The following is a 17,349-nucleotide window of genomic DNA, read 5'->3' as shown; positions in this document are numbered from 1 at the left end:
TGATTGATTTCTAAATCTATACCTGATGTTACCAGTGAACGTAGTTTTTGTGAACTAGAAACTGAATCTATTGAACATTTATTCTGTCATTGTTTACATAGTGAAGTGTTCCGGGCTGATGCAAAACTATATCTTGGCAACAAAATGCATATGAACATTGAATATCTAAGTTTGACATGTTATTTTACTACACTGATTCCACAATTGAACGTGAGTATGTCATAAATCTCTTTATGTTATTAGTAAAATGTTTCATACACAAATCAAAATTTATGAAGAAAAAGGCCCTTTTCTTATTTTTTTAAAATCTGATTTGGAAAACTATTTAGAATCATTAAAACGTATACAAAACAAAATGTCTAAAACATGTATTCCCTACATGTCTGTATTTTAATTGCTATAATGTGGATTTGTATTATTATTATTTTTGAACTCTTCCTTATTTATTTGTGGAATCCCTCTGGCTGTTCTGTTTTTTGAGTTTTGCATGTTACTGTTTAATAATAAAAATAATAAAAATAAAATAAAGGTATTTTAAAACGGCTGCATTGGACCTTTAAGAATAATTTAGGTACAGTCCTCTCCATGGTTTTTGTCCAATCAAATGTACGATTAACCAAGAGGTTGTCTCTCTATGGGTGGATGATTGACATGTACATAGAGCAATGAGAGAAGGACACTCTTGATTTGTTAAAGACCAATAGGGATGAAGATGTATGTACTGAATGTAGTTATTGGTCAGTTATTGGTCGTGTTTCAACCAATTCCCATCGAAACATTCCCCTTTGTTTTGAGTAATTTATGGTTCTGTAAGTGGGTGGGTCAACTCTGCGTGCCAGATGTGCGTTCAGTTCGCTTGAACGTTTGCTACGTTACGGAACGGTTTGTACTGAACGAATCGTTTCCCCAAAACGTTCGTGTACGTTCTTGAACAGACTTTGAGGATCGTTTGCTCACGTTTGGTGGGTGTGGCGAGGTGTGGCTTGAAGCAATGAGTGACGAATTTGCGAATTTAAAGGGCAGTGGCCATACTGACCGCGTTTCCCAACTCTCCCCGTCAACTGGTCGTTCAGTACGATCGTCACTTGTTACCACTCCGAGAAACCACTCCTATTTTGACAATTTATCTTCTTATAATGTGATTTTAAACTGAATTCTAACCTTATACCTAACCCTAAATTAAGATTTAAGTGTGATTGTATTTATTTATGAATTGTTTTTCTATAGCCACATGTTCCGTTCAATTGAACGTTCCAAAACGTAAGGACGTACTGAACGCAGCCCAGGCAGCGGTGTGTTCGGAGCTGATGGCGGTGGCGGCGGGTAGCGGACCGCAGAACTGGCCGGTGGAGAGGAGGGGATAACCTAGGTTCTTTACTCCACAAATTGTGAGATCGAAAATTAACTTCGACAAGGCTTGACCAAATTACATTCACTAAATGATTTGAAACTCTCCGGCTTTGATTTCTTTATCAAGCGGGTAGCTACGTTAGTGTAGGCCTCAAGCCTCGGATAAAGTTGTCGTCTGATCCTGGGATTGGGAATCAAAGAAAGATCTCTCACGCCAGTCCCATCTCGGACAATTCGGAATCCCTGTTCGGAAACTATTGGGGACCCATGCTTGGAAGAACTAGCTAGTGGCATATGAGTGGAGCCGTTTTTTTTAATGATTGTTTAAACGGCAGCCCCGGAGGCGTTGATGCATATTGGTAAAGTTATTAAAGGGACGAGCTAACTAGTTAATCGCCCTACAGAAGGTGTTCCATTGCTGCTAGCTAGCTGATTTAGCTAGCAAAGGAATGCCGAGTGGATGAATGGGCAACCGCTTGTAATGCTCGGATTTAAACAGCTGCTTGATGACCTCAGTGTTACAAATAATTAGTTTCGTTAGTTAGCAACCTTGTAAATAATAGAGTATAGAACACTCGAACAAACATCCATTTTTATTTTTGCTGTGCAGCCAGCAATCTGATTCATGGTGCGGACGGAGCTCACACTCAGATGGCCAGGAGTGCAATTTATTGACATTACTGGTCAGCAATTTAGTTGATCATTTACGTGTTTCTCTCATCTCTGTTTTAATTCTAGACGTGTTGTTTTAAATCCTAGGACGTGTAGCTGAATCATAGGCTTATGTAATGTATTGGTATGTAGCTTTACTGCTACATATCTGGCATCCTTGATTTGAAGGAACTTTGCACTACTTAAATAGTGTTGAGGTTATCCCTGGTTTGGAATGGGGAATACGGTTTCATGCTGCGTGTCGCCCGAGGGGAGCCCAAAGCTACCAAGGCAACCGGTGGACCGCCACGAAGACTACCAAATAATTACAGACGTGAGTGACGACACCGGCCCGTACCTGCAACACATCAGCGACAGAGAGGTCCCAGACGGTAGGTGTCACACACCCGAGAGCATAGCTAAGATTGGACATATTTATAGAATGTGACTAGTTACTAGAAAGACAGAACCGGTAGGGGTCTGTCCTGTGTTTGGTTGGTTTCCTCCAAATCTACAATATCATTGGCTGTGGTGGTTGCAGCAGTAGAGATGCAGTACTAAAATATACAACATCCGTTTAGTCTTTTTAACACACTTTTTCTCATACACCTCTCTCTGAGGCCTGTAGCCAACTGAATTACAGGCAAATACGGTTAGGTGAGGTGAGGCTGTCAATTGGGAAGGAGGGGTATTTGATCTATAGCCCCCTGGTGTCCTGCCCCTCCCTCTCAGCAGGGTTTGATGTTGTTGGTTGTTTACAGCTTTTTACTACTGTTGATTTTAGGCCCTGCATGGTGTTGCACCCCTGGGGTAAAACCACACACACACACTTCCTGTTGCTGCAACACCAGGCATTATGCACTCATCCATGTAGACCCCCATTGACTGAGAGCAGAGGAGCTCAGACTGGTGTTGCCACCATCATTGATCTCAGTGATAAGGGCATTCCACAGTACCAGCCCAACTATCTCAGCCAAATCAAATTGTATGTCACGCGCCGAATACAACAGGTGTAGACTTTACCGTGATACGCTTACTTACAAGCCCTTCCCCAGCAATGCAGAGTTTAAAAAGTAAGACAAAATTATCAAAAAAGGAAATGGTAACACAATAAAATAACAAAACTATAAACAAGGAGTACCAGTACCGAGTCAATGTGCAGGGGTAGGAGGTAATTGAGGTAATATGTACATATAGTTAAGTTTAAAAGTGACTAGGCAATCATTACAGTTGCCATACCAAGCCAGTCAAGATGCTCTCGATGGTGCAGTTATATAACATTTTAAGGATCTGGGGACCATGAGACATTTTTTTTTTCAGCCTCCTGAGGGGGAAGAGGTGTTGTCGTGCCCTCTTCAAATCAAAGTTGATTGGTCGCGTACATTTTGTGACGTGTTTGTTTGTAAAATTGCACGACTGAGCTCTTCTGCAAAAATGTCAATTAATGCTAGATTTATTGAGTTATCTCAGATTAATTCTGACTTTTGAGGAAGTGTATTGGCTACGGCGTCTCAAAATGGACAAACAGTACTATTGCCTCTTTATTTTTTTATTATTTTTTTTCAAGTAAAGGTCTTTCAAGGGAATATGCCAGCACATTCGTTCGGTTGGGCTAAGCGAGTTGGGCTAAGCGCCAGCTGAACTGAAGCATGCTGACGCCTTAACATGCCAACCAGGCCTCGCCCACCCTTAGTGCTGCAAGGTATTTCCTCGGCAGGAAGACTCCAGTCCAGGGAAAGGCCAGGGAGTGATTGATGGAGGTTGGTGGAGGAAGGAGAGTGGAGCTGTGTAGCTGGGAAGGGGAGCTAGGCTCCATCTTACCTAGGCTGGAGTAATCACATGATGGTGTCTGACAGACTCATCTTAGTGGATCTGATAGGCTGAAGAACTTTGTGTGTCGCACCATGGTTTGTGTTGTAAAAGACTGTTTGGTTCGGTAGCATGTCTGCCTGTCTGCAGATGGGTTGGCATGACTGCTCCCACTTCCTGTTTCTCTGCGTGCTGGCCAGTGTGGGAGGGGTGTAGAGTGAGGACAGTGTTTTCCACAGAGACCCCAGACAAAGGTCTCCTTGTTGCCCCCTCCCTGCCAGTCCCATACCACCATCCCCACCCCCTGCCACAGAGCCACAGCCTGAGTGGGCAGGGGGCACACACTGCCAAGCCAACCCGTCTGGCCTCGCATCCCCCTGGCCCTGCCTGCCACGTCTGATCCAGACCAGGGGCACCCAATCCCAGACAGAGGTAGTTGTTAATACATTAGGGTAGGATGAGGATGTCTAACAGCTGAACCTGGCCATTGAGCCTGTAATGTGGTGTGGTTGCAAACGAGATCATCAAATTCATCTGCATCATTAGTATGCGATGCTCCTGCTGTCCAAGTGTGTTTTGTTAAATAGCCTGGCTGCTGTACACACATTTGTTTCATTTCATTTACTTACTCACTCATTCATCCATCTAACTGAGTAAAAGTAGGGCTGGAAGTTGCCAGGGACCTCACGATACAATATTATCACCATCCGTAGCTGCCGATATGTAACTGTGGAAAAAGTCAAGGGCTCGGAATACTTTCCAAATGCACTGTAACTGTATCCATTTTCCCCATCACTAGGTACTGTCATAGCATGCCTTCCTTCAGGTACTGCAGCACAGGGATAGTTCAAATGGTTGAGTGACGTCCTGCACTGGACGGTACGTTATAGAACGGGTTGTGCTGATTGGTTGATATGCTGGAGTTCTGGGACAACTCCCACAAAATACAATTTCTTGTTAATGTCATAATTCCACTGTCTGTAGCCCAGGCAGGAAATTCATAACCTTCATCTCCCTCGTGGGGAGAGTCTCCACATTTTTCCATGCTACTATTTGGTTTGCAACAGTTGGGGGTTATAAACCTAGCTGTCTGCCTCTGACCTGGGCAACAATGTATCATTTTACAAATGCGATATCTCCCGTGCCAGCAGAGGCAAGCACTGGCTGTCACCAAGCAGCACCAGGACCATAGCTAGTTTTCCCACTCCTGTACCATCAATGGAAACGTCTCTGTTAACATCACCAACTAGCTTGGTTAGCTCAGACTCACCAACCATAATAGTTGTTGCCTATGTAGGCCTATTGGATAATTATTAAATCATTCATTATCGAAGTTGTTGTCTCATCATTGAATATCTGCTAGCTAGCTACATGCTAATGACTTGTTTAGCATAGCGAAGTCGAATGAATAGAGAGATTAGAACGAACGACTGGGTCAACAAGAGAAAATGACTAAGAAGACCAGCCCACTTGGGTAGCAAACTTTAGAATGTAAAAACAAATTTACTCATTAAAATGTTTTTAATTAATATTTTCATAAATATGTTGGCAACATATTACCTTCAAACGCTGGAATTATCATGTGATAACTTCGCCTCAGAACAGCCCTTGTCGGGAGTTGTCACGATAATTCCCGGGTTGTCAGGCATTATTGCTTAGTTTCAGTAAGCTACAGGTCACTGTTCTGTCTGTCAAGTCTCATTTTCCTCTCACCGGCTTCAAGTCAACATACTCACCTCAGGTGAACTAAGGTAGTTTACCCCCTAAACAGGTGGTTTTCTGGATCACTAACCTTCCAAGTTAGGTTCTTCTGTTTCTTAGTCTGTGTCATTACCCTGGTTGTCTCCTTTGTTTCTAATGGTCAGCGGTGTCTTTGTGTTCCAGAACTGGCCCAGGAGTCCAACCCATCAGACCATGCCCGAGCCAGCACCATCTTCCTCTGCAAGTCCCAGACAGACAGCGAATGTAAGTACTCTACCCTGGTCACATCACACAGGAGTAATGATCATGATGCCATGTCAGCCAATACGGCACACGTCTCAAACTCTCGTCTTACGCACTTTAGCTACTTGGTACGGTGGTAACTCACACTGTCTCTGCTCTAGCAAGCTATGTAGAGAGATGCTACTGTAAGTGACTCTGATATGGCTTTCTCTTAAGCACAATGTGACTCAGTACCGTTCCTCATTATTTTCAACATGACTGTTTTGTCTGGGTCTGTAACGGCCTGTTTTCTTTTTCCTTCCAGTGCGAGACAAGAGGAAAAGCAATCACATAAACCATGTTAGTCATGTAAGTATTTCAATACCAAGTTTTAATTTTGTGTTAACCAACAATAATGAATTGTGTGTGACTACTGTGTGGGCATGCATGTGAGAGTTGGGTTGTGAGAATACATCTATAATCTCATACTTTCCTCGTAACTTGGGTCACTGGAGGACAATTTGGGTCACGGGAGGGTGGTCAGTTTGTCTTGGGTCTCGAGCTGAAACAGGTTAAAGAACCCCTGCTCTAGAGGAGAACACCAAGCTCATGCATATGCAAATGTAACTCTGACCATCACACCTTATTGGTCAGCTCTTATAGGATGTAGCCCTTCTACTGGTTGAAAAGGGCAGATTGGGACACTAAATTGGAAAACAGTGGCTGTACAGTAACATGCTATACATGACGTCAGAGCTCAGAGTCTCCGCCTCACTGCTCTCTGACAGCCGTTCTGAAACACCACACCACAGGAAGTTGCCCCCAATCCTTCCCTCTAATTGGACAATGTTTGCACATTTTTGGTTGTTTGAGTGAGGGAAATGCTGTAAATTACGAGGACTCGATGTATTTTGAAAGATGAGATGTTGAAGATTATAATCAATACCCCTTTATTTCATAAAAGGAAGCCAAACATCCTCAAGTCCAAATGTGTACTTCACATTTCCATATCATAAAACTCATGTGATATACAGTGTGAAGGTTCATGATCACGATGTTTGATGTATAGTTACAAGATGACATGGCGTTATACCCTGGGTTGTCCTGAACAGAAAGAGACAATGTTTGTTGTATTGTGAAGGAAATGTTCAATATTTTTCTTATGTTGCACCTACCCCAAATTTTCCAAGAATATTCTTATGTTACTGATTGTATCCAGAGTATTTTCAGATTTCATTATCAACAAATGTGGCGACAGGTACAGTATATGTAAAATGCACACCAAATCAACGGTATAATGTGTTGGATTCAGTCTTGTCAGGTGAACTGTTGTCCTCACCTTTCCTCTAATAATTTCCCATAATCCCCAAACTCTTCCCTTTTAATTGCTGCCATGGTTATTCTTTTTTTATTTAACCTTTATTTAACTCGGCAAGTTTGTTAAGAACCAATTCTTATTTACAATGACGGCCAACCACGGCCAAACCCGGACGACGTTTGGCCAATTGTGCGCCGCCCTATGGGACTCCCAATCACGGTTGGATGTGATACAGCCTGGATTCGAACCAAGGACTGTAGTGACGCCTCTTGCACTGAGATGCAGTGCCTCAGACCGCTGCACCACTCGGGATACCATATGCTTTCTATAATTCTTCTGTAAGAAACATTTCAATTTAGCCCTTTAGGTCAGTTCCCAGGAGTAAGTAGTTAAGCAGAGGGTTGGCTGGGGTTATGGCTGCCTTCTTTAACACCAACCTCTAATAATATAGCCCCATTGTGGAAACCAGCTAAGTGCCAAGACCTTTTGACCTGGTCAAATAAAAGGCAGGGCTGTGTTCCCCTTGCCTGCTACCCTACTGTGTGTGTGTTCATGTTGACCACAATAGAACAGTCTGTAACCGCTGTGGTGTCCTGTCAGCTAGAAGACAGATAAAGAGGAGACCTGGTATGAATGTTTAGCGGGTGTCCACCCTCAACTCCATCTCATTCTCTCTGTATTATAGGGCAACAGCCCTGACCCAAGACTACATAGCCCAGTTTAGCCACATTACAAACCAAACCTTTTACCTTGGAAATAGTTCATGACCCAGGAGTGACTTATTGGTGATGTCATTATTTGGCTAAGGCTAACATTAGCATCCAGTACCTCAGAAGGATTGGGTTCAACAGGACCCACATTAGCAGCGGCTGACTTCCATGTCTCACATTTCATTTTGCAGACCTCTCCTGGCCCTCTCTCTAAGAAGTACAGTTCCTGTTCCACCATCTTTATAGATGACAGCACGGTCAGCCAGCCTAACTTGAAAAGCACAATTAAATGGTGGGTAGCCACTACCTTCATATATGCACACACACAGGAAACCTTTCTAGTTGAACTCTGGCCTAATGAATTCTGTCTGTCTTGTTTTCCAGTGTTACATTAGCAATATACTACCACATTAAAAACAGGTGAGTGGCAGTGTTTTGACTTGTTCAGTTTGAGTATGCACAGGTATTACTTTTAATGGGGGATCAGAAGGTGCCCTTGAGGCCTGGCAGAATGTCTGTATTGGACAGTATTTGGCTCATAGTGGAGGCCTCCTCTCTGTTCCTCTCTCTCTCAGGGACTCAGACAGGTCACTGGACATTTTTGATGAGAAGATGCATCCCTTATCGGTGAGTGGTTGGTTCAATTTGACCATAATCCACTCAGGGTTTACAGGAAGTGAATAGCTGTTGTGTGTTTACAGGAAGTGAATAGCTGTTGTGTGTTTACAGGAAGTGAATAGCTGTTGTGTGTTTACAGGAAGTGAATAGCTGTTGTGTGTTTACAGGAAGTGAATAGCTGTTATGTATTCCAAAGACGTGCTGCTAATACAGGTTTACATCAAAACAGAGGTCTGCAGAAGATGTGGCAGTATTGGTTTCTCAGCCCTTGTCTACATCAATATCTGGCATCAGCCAGCCTCCTCACTCCCTTCTAGACCTTACGCTGCAACTTGATATGCCCCATAGCCAAGCATAGCACATATCACTGCTCTTAGCTTCAACTTCAGCATAGCACATATCACTGCTCTTAGCTTCAACTTCAGCATAGCACACACCACTGCTCTTGGCTTCAACTTCAGCATAGCACACACCACTGCTCTTATCTTCAACTTCAGCATAGCACACACCACTGCTCTTAGCTTCAACTTCAGCATAGCACACACCACTGCTCTTAGCTTCAACTTCAGCATAGTACACACCACTGCTCTTAGCTTCAACTTCAGCATAGCACATACCACTGCTCTTAGCTTCAACTTCAGCATAGCACATACCACTGCTCTTAGCTTCAACTTCAGCATAGCACACACCACTGCTCTTAGCTTCAACTTCAGCATAGCACACACCACTGCTCTTAGCTTCAACTTCAGCATAGCACACACCACTGCTCTTAGCTTCAACTTCAGCATAGCACACACCACTGCTCTTAGCTTCAACTTCAGCATAGCACACACCACTGCTCTTAGCTTCAACTTCAGCATAGCACACACCACTGCTCTTAGCTTCAACTTCAGCATAGCACACACCACTGCTCTTAGCTTCAACTTCAGCATAGCACACACCACTGCTCTTAGCTTCAACTTCAGCATAGCACACACCACTGCTCTTAGCTTCAACTTCAGCATAGCACACACCACTGCAGGAGGAATGAGGAAGTTAGTTTAGCTCTGGTAGGAAAGTCAACATAAAACCATTAGGAAATTGAGAAATTACTTAAAATTTTCCTTATCTTGTTGAGGGTAGTCTTTTATGTGCTATTCAAGACATGAATGTGTGTTTTGTGTTGTCTCTGGGCTGGTATGTGTTGTCTAACACTGTCTTCTCCCTGCAGAGAGAACAGGTCCCTGACAACTACTCTGTTATGGACCCTGAGCACAAACTCATCTACCGCTTTGTCAGAACTCTGTTCAGCGCTGCACAGCTCACTGCAGAGTGTGCCATCGTCACCTTGGTGAGGAGTCCAGTCAGCAACCATCAAAACACATACAGTTGAAGTCAGAAGTTTACATACAGCCAAATACATTTAAACTCAGTTTTTCACAATTCCTGACATTTAATCCTAGTAAAAATTCCCTGTCTTAGGTCAGTTAGGATCACCACTTTATTTTAAGAATGTGAAATGTCAGAATAATAGAGAGAATTTATTTCAGCTTATTTATTTCATCACATTCCCAGTGGGTCAGAAGTTTACATACACTCAATTAGTATTTGGTAGCATTGCCTTTAAATTGTTTAACTTGGGTCAAACGTTTCAGGCAGCCTTCCACAAGCTTCCCACAATAAGTTGGGTGAATTTTGGCCCATTCCTCCTGACAGGTTTGTGGGCCTCCTTGCTCGCACACGCTTTTTCAGTTCCGCCCACATATTTTCTATAGGATTGAGGTCAGGGCTTTGTGATAGCCACTCCAATACCTTGACTTTGTTGTCCTTAAGCCATTTTGCCACAACCTTGGAAGTATGCTTGGGGGTCATTGTCTATTTGGAAGACCCATTTGCGACCAAGCTTTAACTTCCTGACTGATGTTAATTCAATATATCCACATACTTTTCCTGCCTCATGATGCCATCTATTTTTTGAAGTGCACCAATCCATCCTGCAGCAAAGCACCCCCACAACATGATGCTGCCACCCTAGTGCTTCATGGTTGGGATGGTGTTCTTCGGCTTGCAAGCCTCCCCCTTTTTCCTCCAAACATAACGATGGTCATTATTGACAAACAGTTCTATTTTTGTTTCATCAGACCAGAGGACATTTCTCCAAAAAGTACAATCTTTGTCCCCATGTGCATTTGCAAACCGTAGTCTGGCTTTTTTATGGCGGTAGCAGTGGCTTCTTCCTTGCTGAGCGGCCTTTCAGGTTATGTCGATATAGGACTTGTTTTACTGTGGATATAGATACTTTTGTACCTGTTTCCTCCAGCATCTTCACAAGGTCCTTTGCTGTTGTTCTGGGATTGATTTGCACTTTTCGCACCAAAGTACGTTCATCTGTAGGAGACAGAACACATCTCCTTCCTGAGCGGTATGACGGCTGCGTGGTCCCATGGTGTTTATACTTGCATACTATTGTTTGTACAGATGAATGTGGTACCTTCAGGCGTTTGGAAATTGCTCCCAAGGATGAACCAGACTTGTGGAGGTCTACAATTTTTTGGCTGATTTCTTTAGATTTTCCCATGATGTCAAGCAAAGAGGCACTGAGTTTGAAGGTAGGCCTTGAAATACATCCACAGGTGCACCTCCAATTGACTCAAATGATGTCAATTAGCCTATCAGAAGCTTCTAAAGCCATGACATCATTTTCTGGAATTTTCCAAGCTGTTTAAAGGCACAGTCAACTTAGTGTATGTAAACTTCTGACCCACTAGAATTGTGATGCAGTGAAATAATCTGTCTGTAAACAATTGTTGGAAAAATTACTTGTGTCATACACAAAGTAGATGTCCTAACCGACTTGCCAAAACTATAGTTTGTTAACAAGAAATTTGTGGAGTGGTTGAAAAATGAGTTTTAATGACTCCAACCTAAGTGTATGTAATCTTCCGACTTCAACTGTGCCTGTATTGAAGCTCAGTTGGTAGAGCATGACGCTTGTAATGCCAGGGGAATGGGTTTGATTCCTGGGACCACCCATACGTAAAATGTACGCACGCGTGACTAAGTCGCTTTGGATGAAAGCGTCTGCTAAATGTCATTTATTCTTAAAATGTACTGTATTGTGGGGTTGTATTAACCTACATGATACGCTAGAATACATCTGCACTAACTCGCCACCAGGGGGCAGCAGAGTAATAGAAACCATTGACGAAGCACAGCAAGTACATTTAAAAAATGTTTTTTTATTTAACTGGGCAAGTCAGTTAAGAACAAATTCTTTACAATGACGGCCTACCCTGGCCAAACCGAAACATGGACCATGCTGGGCCAATTGTGTGCCGCCCTATGGGACTCCCAATCACAGCCGGTAGTGATACGGCCTGGAATCGAACCAGGGTTTGTAGTGATGCCTCTAGCACTGAGATGCAGTGCCTTAAGCCGCTGCGCCACTCGAGCCCAAGTGAACAGAGCCTAGTTTCAATTTAAACAGACAGTAGACCTGCATTTGATTAATACAATATGATTGGTCCTAATATATCAAGCATGCCTTATTTCCTCGCCTCCAACCATAACAAAGTACTATTTCTCACTTGTCTGTGTGTGTATGTGTGTATATATATATATATATATATATATATATATATATATATATATATATATATATATATATATATATATATATATATATATATATATAATATATCTCAATAACATGCCCTTTTCCCTACTGGTTTCCTATGTTGGGCACATCACATTTCTGAATGGAAATAACCACCTGAGGTTTGTCAGCACACGATCAGTTTAAGACTCTAACCTTCACCAGGTGTACCTGGAGCGTCTGCTGACCTACGCTGAGATAGACATCTGTCCGTGCAACTGGAAGCGTATCGTACTGGGCGCCATCCTGCTGGCGTCTAAGGTGTGGGACGACCAGGCCGTGTGGAACGTAGACTACTGCCAGATCCTCAAAGACATCACTGTGGAGGACATGTGAGTGGACAGGACACACACACACTCAAGATACACCTTTCTCACTATTGTGCCAACCTAAACTGTACTCTAATGTTCAGCTTCAGATATGTTCTTTTCACTTTGAGGGCGGAGGCAGATTGGTAGTGATTTGATTGGTAGTGATTTGAGGGCGGATTGGTAGTGATTTGATTGGTAGGGATTTGAGGGCGGATTGGTAGTGATTTGATTGGTAGTGATTTGAGGGCGGATTGGTAGTGATTTGAGGGGGGATTGGTAGTGATTTGAGGGGGGATTGGTAGTGATTTGAGGGGGGATTGGTAGTGATTTGAGGGGGGATTGGTAGTGATTTGAGGGGGGATTGGTAGTGATTTGAGGGGGGATTGGTAGTGATTTGAGAGGGGGATTGGTAGTGATTTGAGGGGGGATTGGTAGTGATTTGAGAGGGGGATTGGTAGTGATTTGAGGGGGGATTGGTAGTGATTTGAGGGGGGATTGGTAGGGATTTGATTGGTAGTGATTGGTAGTGATTTGAGGGGGGATTGGTAGGGATTTGAGGGGGGATTGGTAGTGATTTGATTGGTAGTGATTTGAGGGCGGATTGGTAGTGATTTGATTGGTAGTGATTTGAGGGCGGATTGGTAGTGATTTGATTGGTAGTGATTTGAGGGGGGATTGGTAGTGATTTGATTGGTAGTGATTTGAGGGGGGATTGGTAGTGATTTGAGGGGGGATTGGTAGGGATTTGATTGGTAGTGATTTGAGGGCGGATTGGTAGTGATTTGATTGGTAGTGATTTGAGGGGGGATTGGTAGTGATTTGATTGGTAGTGATTTGATTGGTAGTGATTTGATTGGTAGTGATTTGATTGGTAGTGATTTGAGGGGGGATTGGTAGTGATTTGAGGGGGGATTGGTAGGGATTTGAGGGGGGATTGGTAGGGATTTGAGGGCGGGTTGGTAGGGATTTGAGGGCGGATTGGTAGTGATTTGAGGGGGGATTGGTAGGGATTTGATTGGTAGTGATTTGATTGGTAGGGATTTGAGGGTGGATTGGTAGTGATTTGATTGGTAGGGATTTGAGGGGGGATTGGTAGGGATTTGAGGGGGGATTGGTAGGGATTTGAGGGGGGATTGGTAGGGATTTGAGGGGGGATTGGTAGGGATTTGATTGGTAGTGATTTGAGGGGGGATTGGTAGGGATTTGATTGGTAGTGATTTGAGGGGGGATTGGTAGTGATTTGAGGGGGGATTGGTAGTGATTTGAGGGGGGATTGGTAGGGATTTGAGGGGGGATTGGTAGGGATTTGAGGGCGGATTGGTAGGGATTTGAGGGCGGATTGGTAGGGATTTGAGGGGGGATTGGTAGGGATTTGAGGGGGGATTGGTAGGGATTTGATTGGTAGGGATTTGATTGGTAGGGATTTGAGGGGGGATTGGTAGTTATTTGAGGGTGGATTGGTAGTGATTTGAGGGGGGATTGGTAGGGATTTGATTGGTAGTGATTTGAGGGGGGATTGGTAGTGATTTGATTGGTAGTGATTTGATTGGTAGTGATTTGATTGGTAGTGATTTGATTGGTAGTGATTTGAGGGGGGATTGGTAGTGATTTGAGGGGGGATTGGTAGGGATTTGAGGGGGGATTGGTAGGGATTTGAGGGCGGGTTGGTAGGGATTTGAGGGCGGATTGGTAGTGATTTGAGGGGGGATTGGTAGGGATTTGATTGGTAGTGATTTGATTGGTAGGGATTTGAGGGTGGATTGGTAGTGATTTGATTGGTAGGGATTTGAGGGGGGATTGGTAGGGATTTGAGGGGGGATTGGTAGGGATTTGAGGGGGGATTGGTAGGGATTTGAGGGGGGATTGGTAGGGATTTGATTGGTAGTGATTTGAGGGGGGATTGGTAGGGATTTGATTGGTAGTGATTTGAGGGGGGATTGGTAGTGATTTGAGGGGGGATTGGTAGTGATTTGAGGGGGGATTGGTAGGGATTTGAGGGGGGATTGGTAGGGATTTGAGGGCGGATTGGTAGGGATTTGAGGGCGGATTGGTAGGGATTTGAGGGGGGATTGGTAGGGATTTGAGGGGGGATTGGTAGGGATTTGATTGGTAGGGATTTGATTGGTAGGGATTTGAGGGGGGATTGGTAGTTATTTGAGGGTGGATTGGTAGTGATTTGAGGGGGGATTGGTAGGGATTTGATTGGTAGTGATTTGAGGGGGGATTGGTAGGGATTTGAGGGGGGATTGGTAGGGATTTGATTGGTAGTGATTTGAGGGGGGATTGGTAGTGATTTGATTGGTAGTGATTTGAGGGCGGATTGGTAGTGATTTGAGGGCGGATTGGTAGTGATTTGAGGGCGGATTGGTAGTGATTTGAGGGCGGATTGGTAGGGATTTGAGGGCGGATTGGTAGGGATTTGATTGGTAGGGATTTGATTGGTAGGGATTTGATTGGTAGGGATTTGATTGGTAGTGATTTGATTGGTAGGGATTTGATTGGTAGTGATTTGAGGGGGGATTGGTAGTGATTTGAGGGGGGATTGGTAGGGATTTGAGGGCGGATCGGTAGTGATTTGATTGGTAGTGATTTGAGGGGGGATTGGTAGTGATTTGATTGGTAGTGATTTGAGGGGGGATTGGTAGTGATTTGAGGGGGGATTGGTAGTGATTTGAGGGGGGATTGGTAGTGATTTGAGGGGGGATTGGTAGTGATTTGAGGGGGGATTGGTAGTGATTTTGAAGGCGGAGAACAGACGTAGACTGGAGCCTTCTTCCCCCCCTGGTCTGAAGTCTATAGACTGGTACAGCTGTCCAGTCTCTAGCTCTCATCAGGGCTGTGTGAGATGAGGACCCTGCTTTGGGCACCAAGGGAGTGAAGACTAGGCCCAGAGAGAGGGACATTGAGGGAGGTGGAGTACTGGTTGTGTACAGGAGGCTATCTCCAAGCCATCAGTAGGCTCCTTTCTGAACTACTGGCTTAAATTCAGGTAGCTTTTTGAGTGGGCTGGGGTTGACTGTTGTTTCTTAAGTTAGTTTGTTGTTTCAGTGTGTACATGTGTCAAATAAGGGGTGCTTATATTTGTCCTGTTTCACACATGACAGTGTATTATGAAATGTTTTTTGTTGCATATCCCAACTCCTCCTCAGACACCCTCAGAGTGGGGTCACGTCCAGGGTCAGCCATTATCAACGGCGACCAAGGAGAAATGGTGGTTAAGTGCCTTGCTCAAGGGCAGATCGACATTTAAAAAATGTTTTTTATATCTAGTCAGAATTCCAGAGCTAACTAATGTTACTGGCCCAATGCTCTGGGCTACCTGCCACCCTGTGTGTGTGAGTCCATGTCCCTCCCCCTCTTCTTTCGATTTGCAGTCTACTGTCCTGTCTTTGTGAGCTGGGGAGTCTGGAGTGGCTCTCATCTCTCCTACATAATGGCAGAAGCCCTCACACACTCCATTAGTTGCCCTGGGAGACCAGCCTTCCAACACACACCCTCCAGCCACCCTGGCCCTCTCATGTCTCCTCTCCCACAAAGCATCCTGGATGCTGTCTCCGTGGTGACTGGCATGCAGCTCTTTTATTGTGGTGGTGATGAGGATGAGGCGAATCTGTTCAGGAGAGACATGAAGCGAGCCGTATGGGTCTTCATTGTAGTTAGAATGAATAGGCCAGCCCTCAGTTGCTCTAGTTTGTTGAGTTTTTAATGTAATTCCTGTTTGTCCTTTTGAGTAATTACTTGAAAAATTATTTTAATAATAAACATTTTAATAAGATGGGTTGAATAGCACTCCTGCAGACATGCACCCTTCTCCTTGCTGCTGTAAGGGAAAGACAAGTGAAGTTTTTGCTTTTGGTTAGACTCTCGCCCTATGAGGGCTGGCCCGTGGTTGATGTTACCACTATCGTTGATCTAAGGTCTATTTGGCATTTCTCCCCTGCTCATTTTCAGGGTTGATCCTAGATCTGTGCCTGAGAGCAACTTTTTTTTTATTAGGAGTGTTTCTATTAACCTTGTTTAATCCGCTCTCCCTCCGTCAGGAACGAGATGGAGCGGCACTTCCTGGAGCTGCTGCAGTTCAACATCAATGTCCCGGCCAGTGTTTACGCCAAGTACTACTTTGACCTGCGCTCTCTGGCCGAGGACAACAACCTCCTCTTTCCCCTCGAGCCACTCAGCAACGAGAGGGCACAGAAACTGGAGGTAAGGTAGTGAAGGGTATGATGGAGCTTACAGGTAGCAGTAGAAGAAAAGATGGCAGCTGAGACGGAGAGCGAGACATGAATGGTCAAAAGGGAAGTGTTATTAACCAATGCATTAGGTATAAAGCCAATGAGCCTGTGTATTGTGTTGTCCAGGCCATCTCCAGACTGTGTGAAGACAAGTACAAGGACCTGAGCCGAGCGGCCATGAGGAGGTCCTTCAGCGCTGACAACCTGGTGGGCATCCGCCGCTCCAACGCTGTGCTCTCGTAGGCCAGCCACACTTCAGCGTTATGCTCTCATTAGTCAGCTGTCACTCCCAACACTGCTCTCTCATAGGACAGCCACAATGGTGGAGTTCATTTGGCATGGCCCTGTGCCCCAAGTTTGCTCATTTTAGACTTCCATTGGTCCTTAAGTGAAAAGTCCACCCGCCTGGAGCACTGAGCCATGCAAAATGAACTCCACCAATATCTGACCTCTACAGCCCAACCAACACCCCAGGATACCTGCCTCAAACCCTCTTACAAACCCAGCCCCTCTGAGAGACTGGTCGTAGCAGCACCATAGCCCCGGCTGTCCCGTCCCAGATCCTGAGTGCAAAATAACTTCTTCACTACATAGAAGGGGGGAAAATACTTTTTGTTTTTTTGCTTACTATGTAGGCTACTAGCTGTGAAATGTACCTGTTTTTAAATTGAAAATAAATTTGGAGATGGAGTATTTTAAATAAACAATCATGTAACAAATCAGTGGCTTTCATTGGAGTGGAGGTGAGAACATGCAAGTGTGGGAGCGGATTGTAAACATTTTACTTTAGACA

The 17,349-nt window shown here is 44.3% G+C and overlaps 1 protein-coding gene across 1 annotated transcript; it reads left to right on the top strand.

The window, feature by feature from the left end:
• Positions 1-866: 866 nt before the first annotated feature.
• On the top strand, positions 867-17,275 carry ccnyl1 (cyclin Y-like 1). Its single transcript, XM_014165438.2, has 10 exons — positions 867-2,393; positions 5,695-5,775; positions 6,059-6,102; positions 7,953-8,053; positions 8,146-8,181; positions 8,337-8,388; positions 9,590-9,709; positions 12,179-12,345; positions 16,365-16,527; positions 16,683-17,275. The coding sequence occupies exons 1-10, from the start codon at positions 2,237-2,239 to the stop codon at positions 16,797-16,799; spliced, it is 1,038 nt and encodes a 345-aa protein (XP_014020913.1). The 5' UTR covers positions 867-2,236; the 3' UTR covers positions 16,800-17,275.
• Positions 17,276-17,349: the final 74 nt, after the last annotated feature.

Source organism: Salmo salar, chromosome 21 (assembly GCF_965601325.2).
Source record: "Salmo salar chromosome 21, fSalSal1, whole genome shotgun sequence".
NCBI classification, from domain to species: Eukaryota; Metazoa; Chordata; class Actinopteri; order Salmoniformes; family Salmonidae; genus Salmo; species Salmo salar.
This window is presented reverse-complemented; position numbering and strand designations above follow the sequence as displayed.

Excerpts from the sequence above, each read along its gene's own strand:
- ccnyl1 (XM_014165438.2), top strand. The coding sequence starts at position 2,237 with ATGGGGAATACGGTTTCATGCTGCGTGTCGCCCGAGGGGAGCCCAAAG. Across the intron at positions 2,394-5,694 it reads CGACAGAGAGGTCCCAGACG|AACTGGCCCAGGAGTCCAAC; the intron begins GTAGGTGTCACA and ends TTTGTGTTCCAG. Across the intron at positions 8,054-8,145 it reads TTGAAAAGCACAATTAAATG|TGTTACATTAGCAATATACT; the intron begins GTGGGTAGCCAC and ends CTTGTTTTCCAG.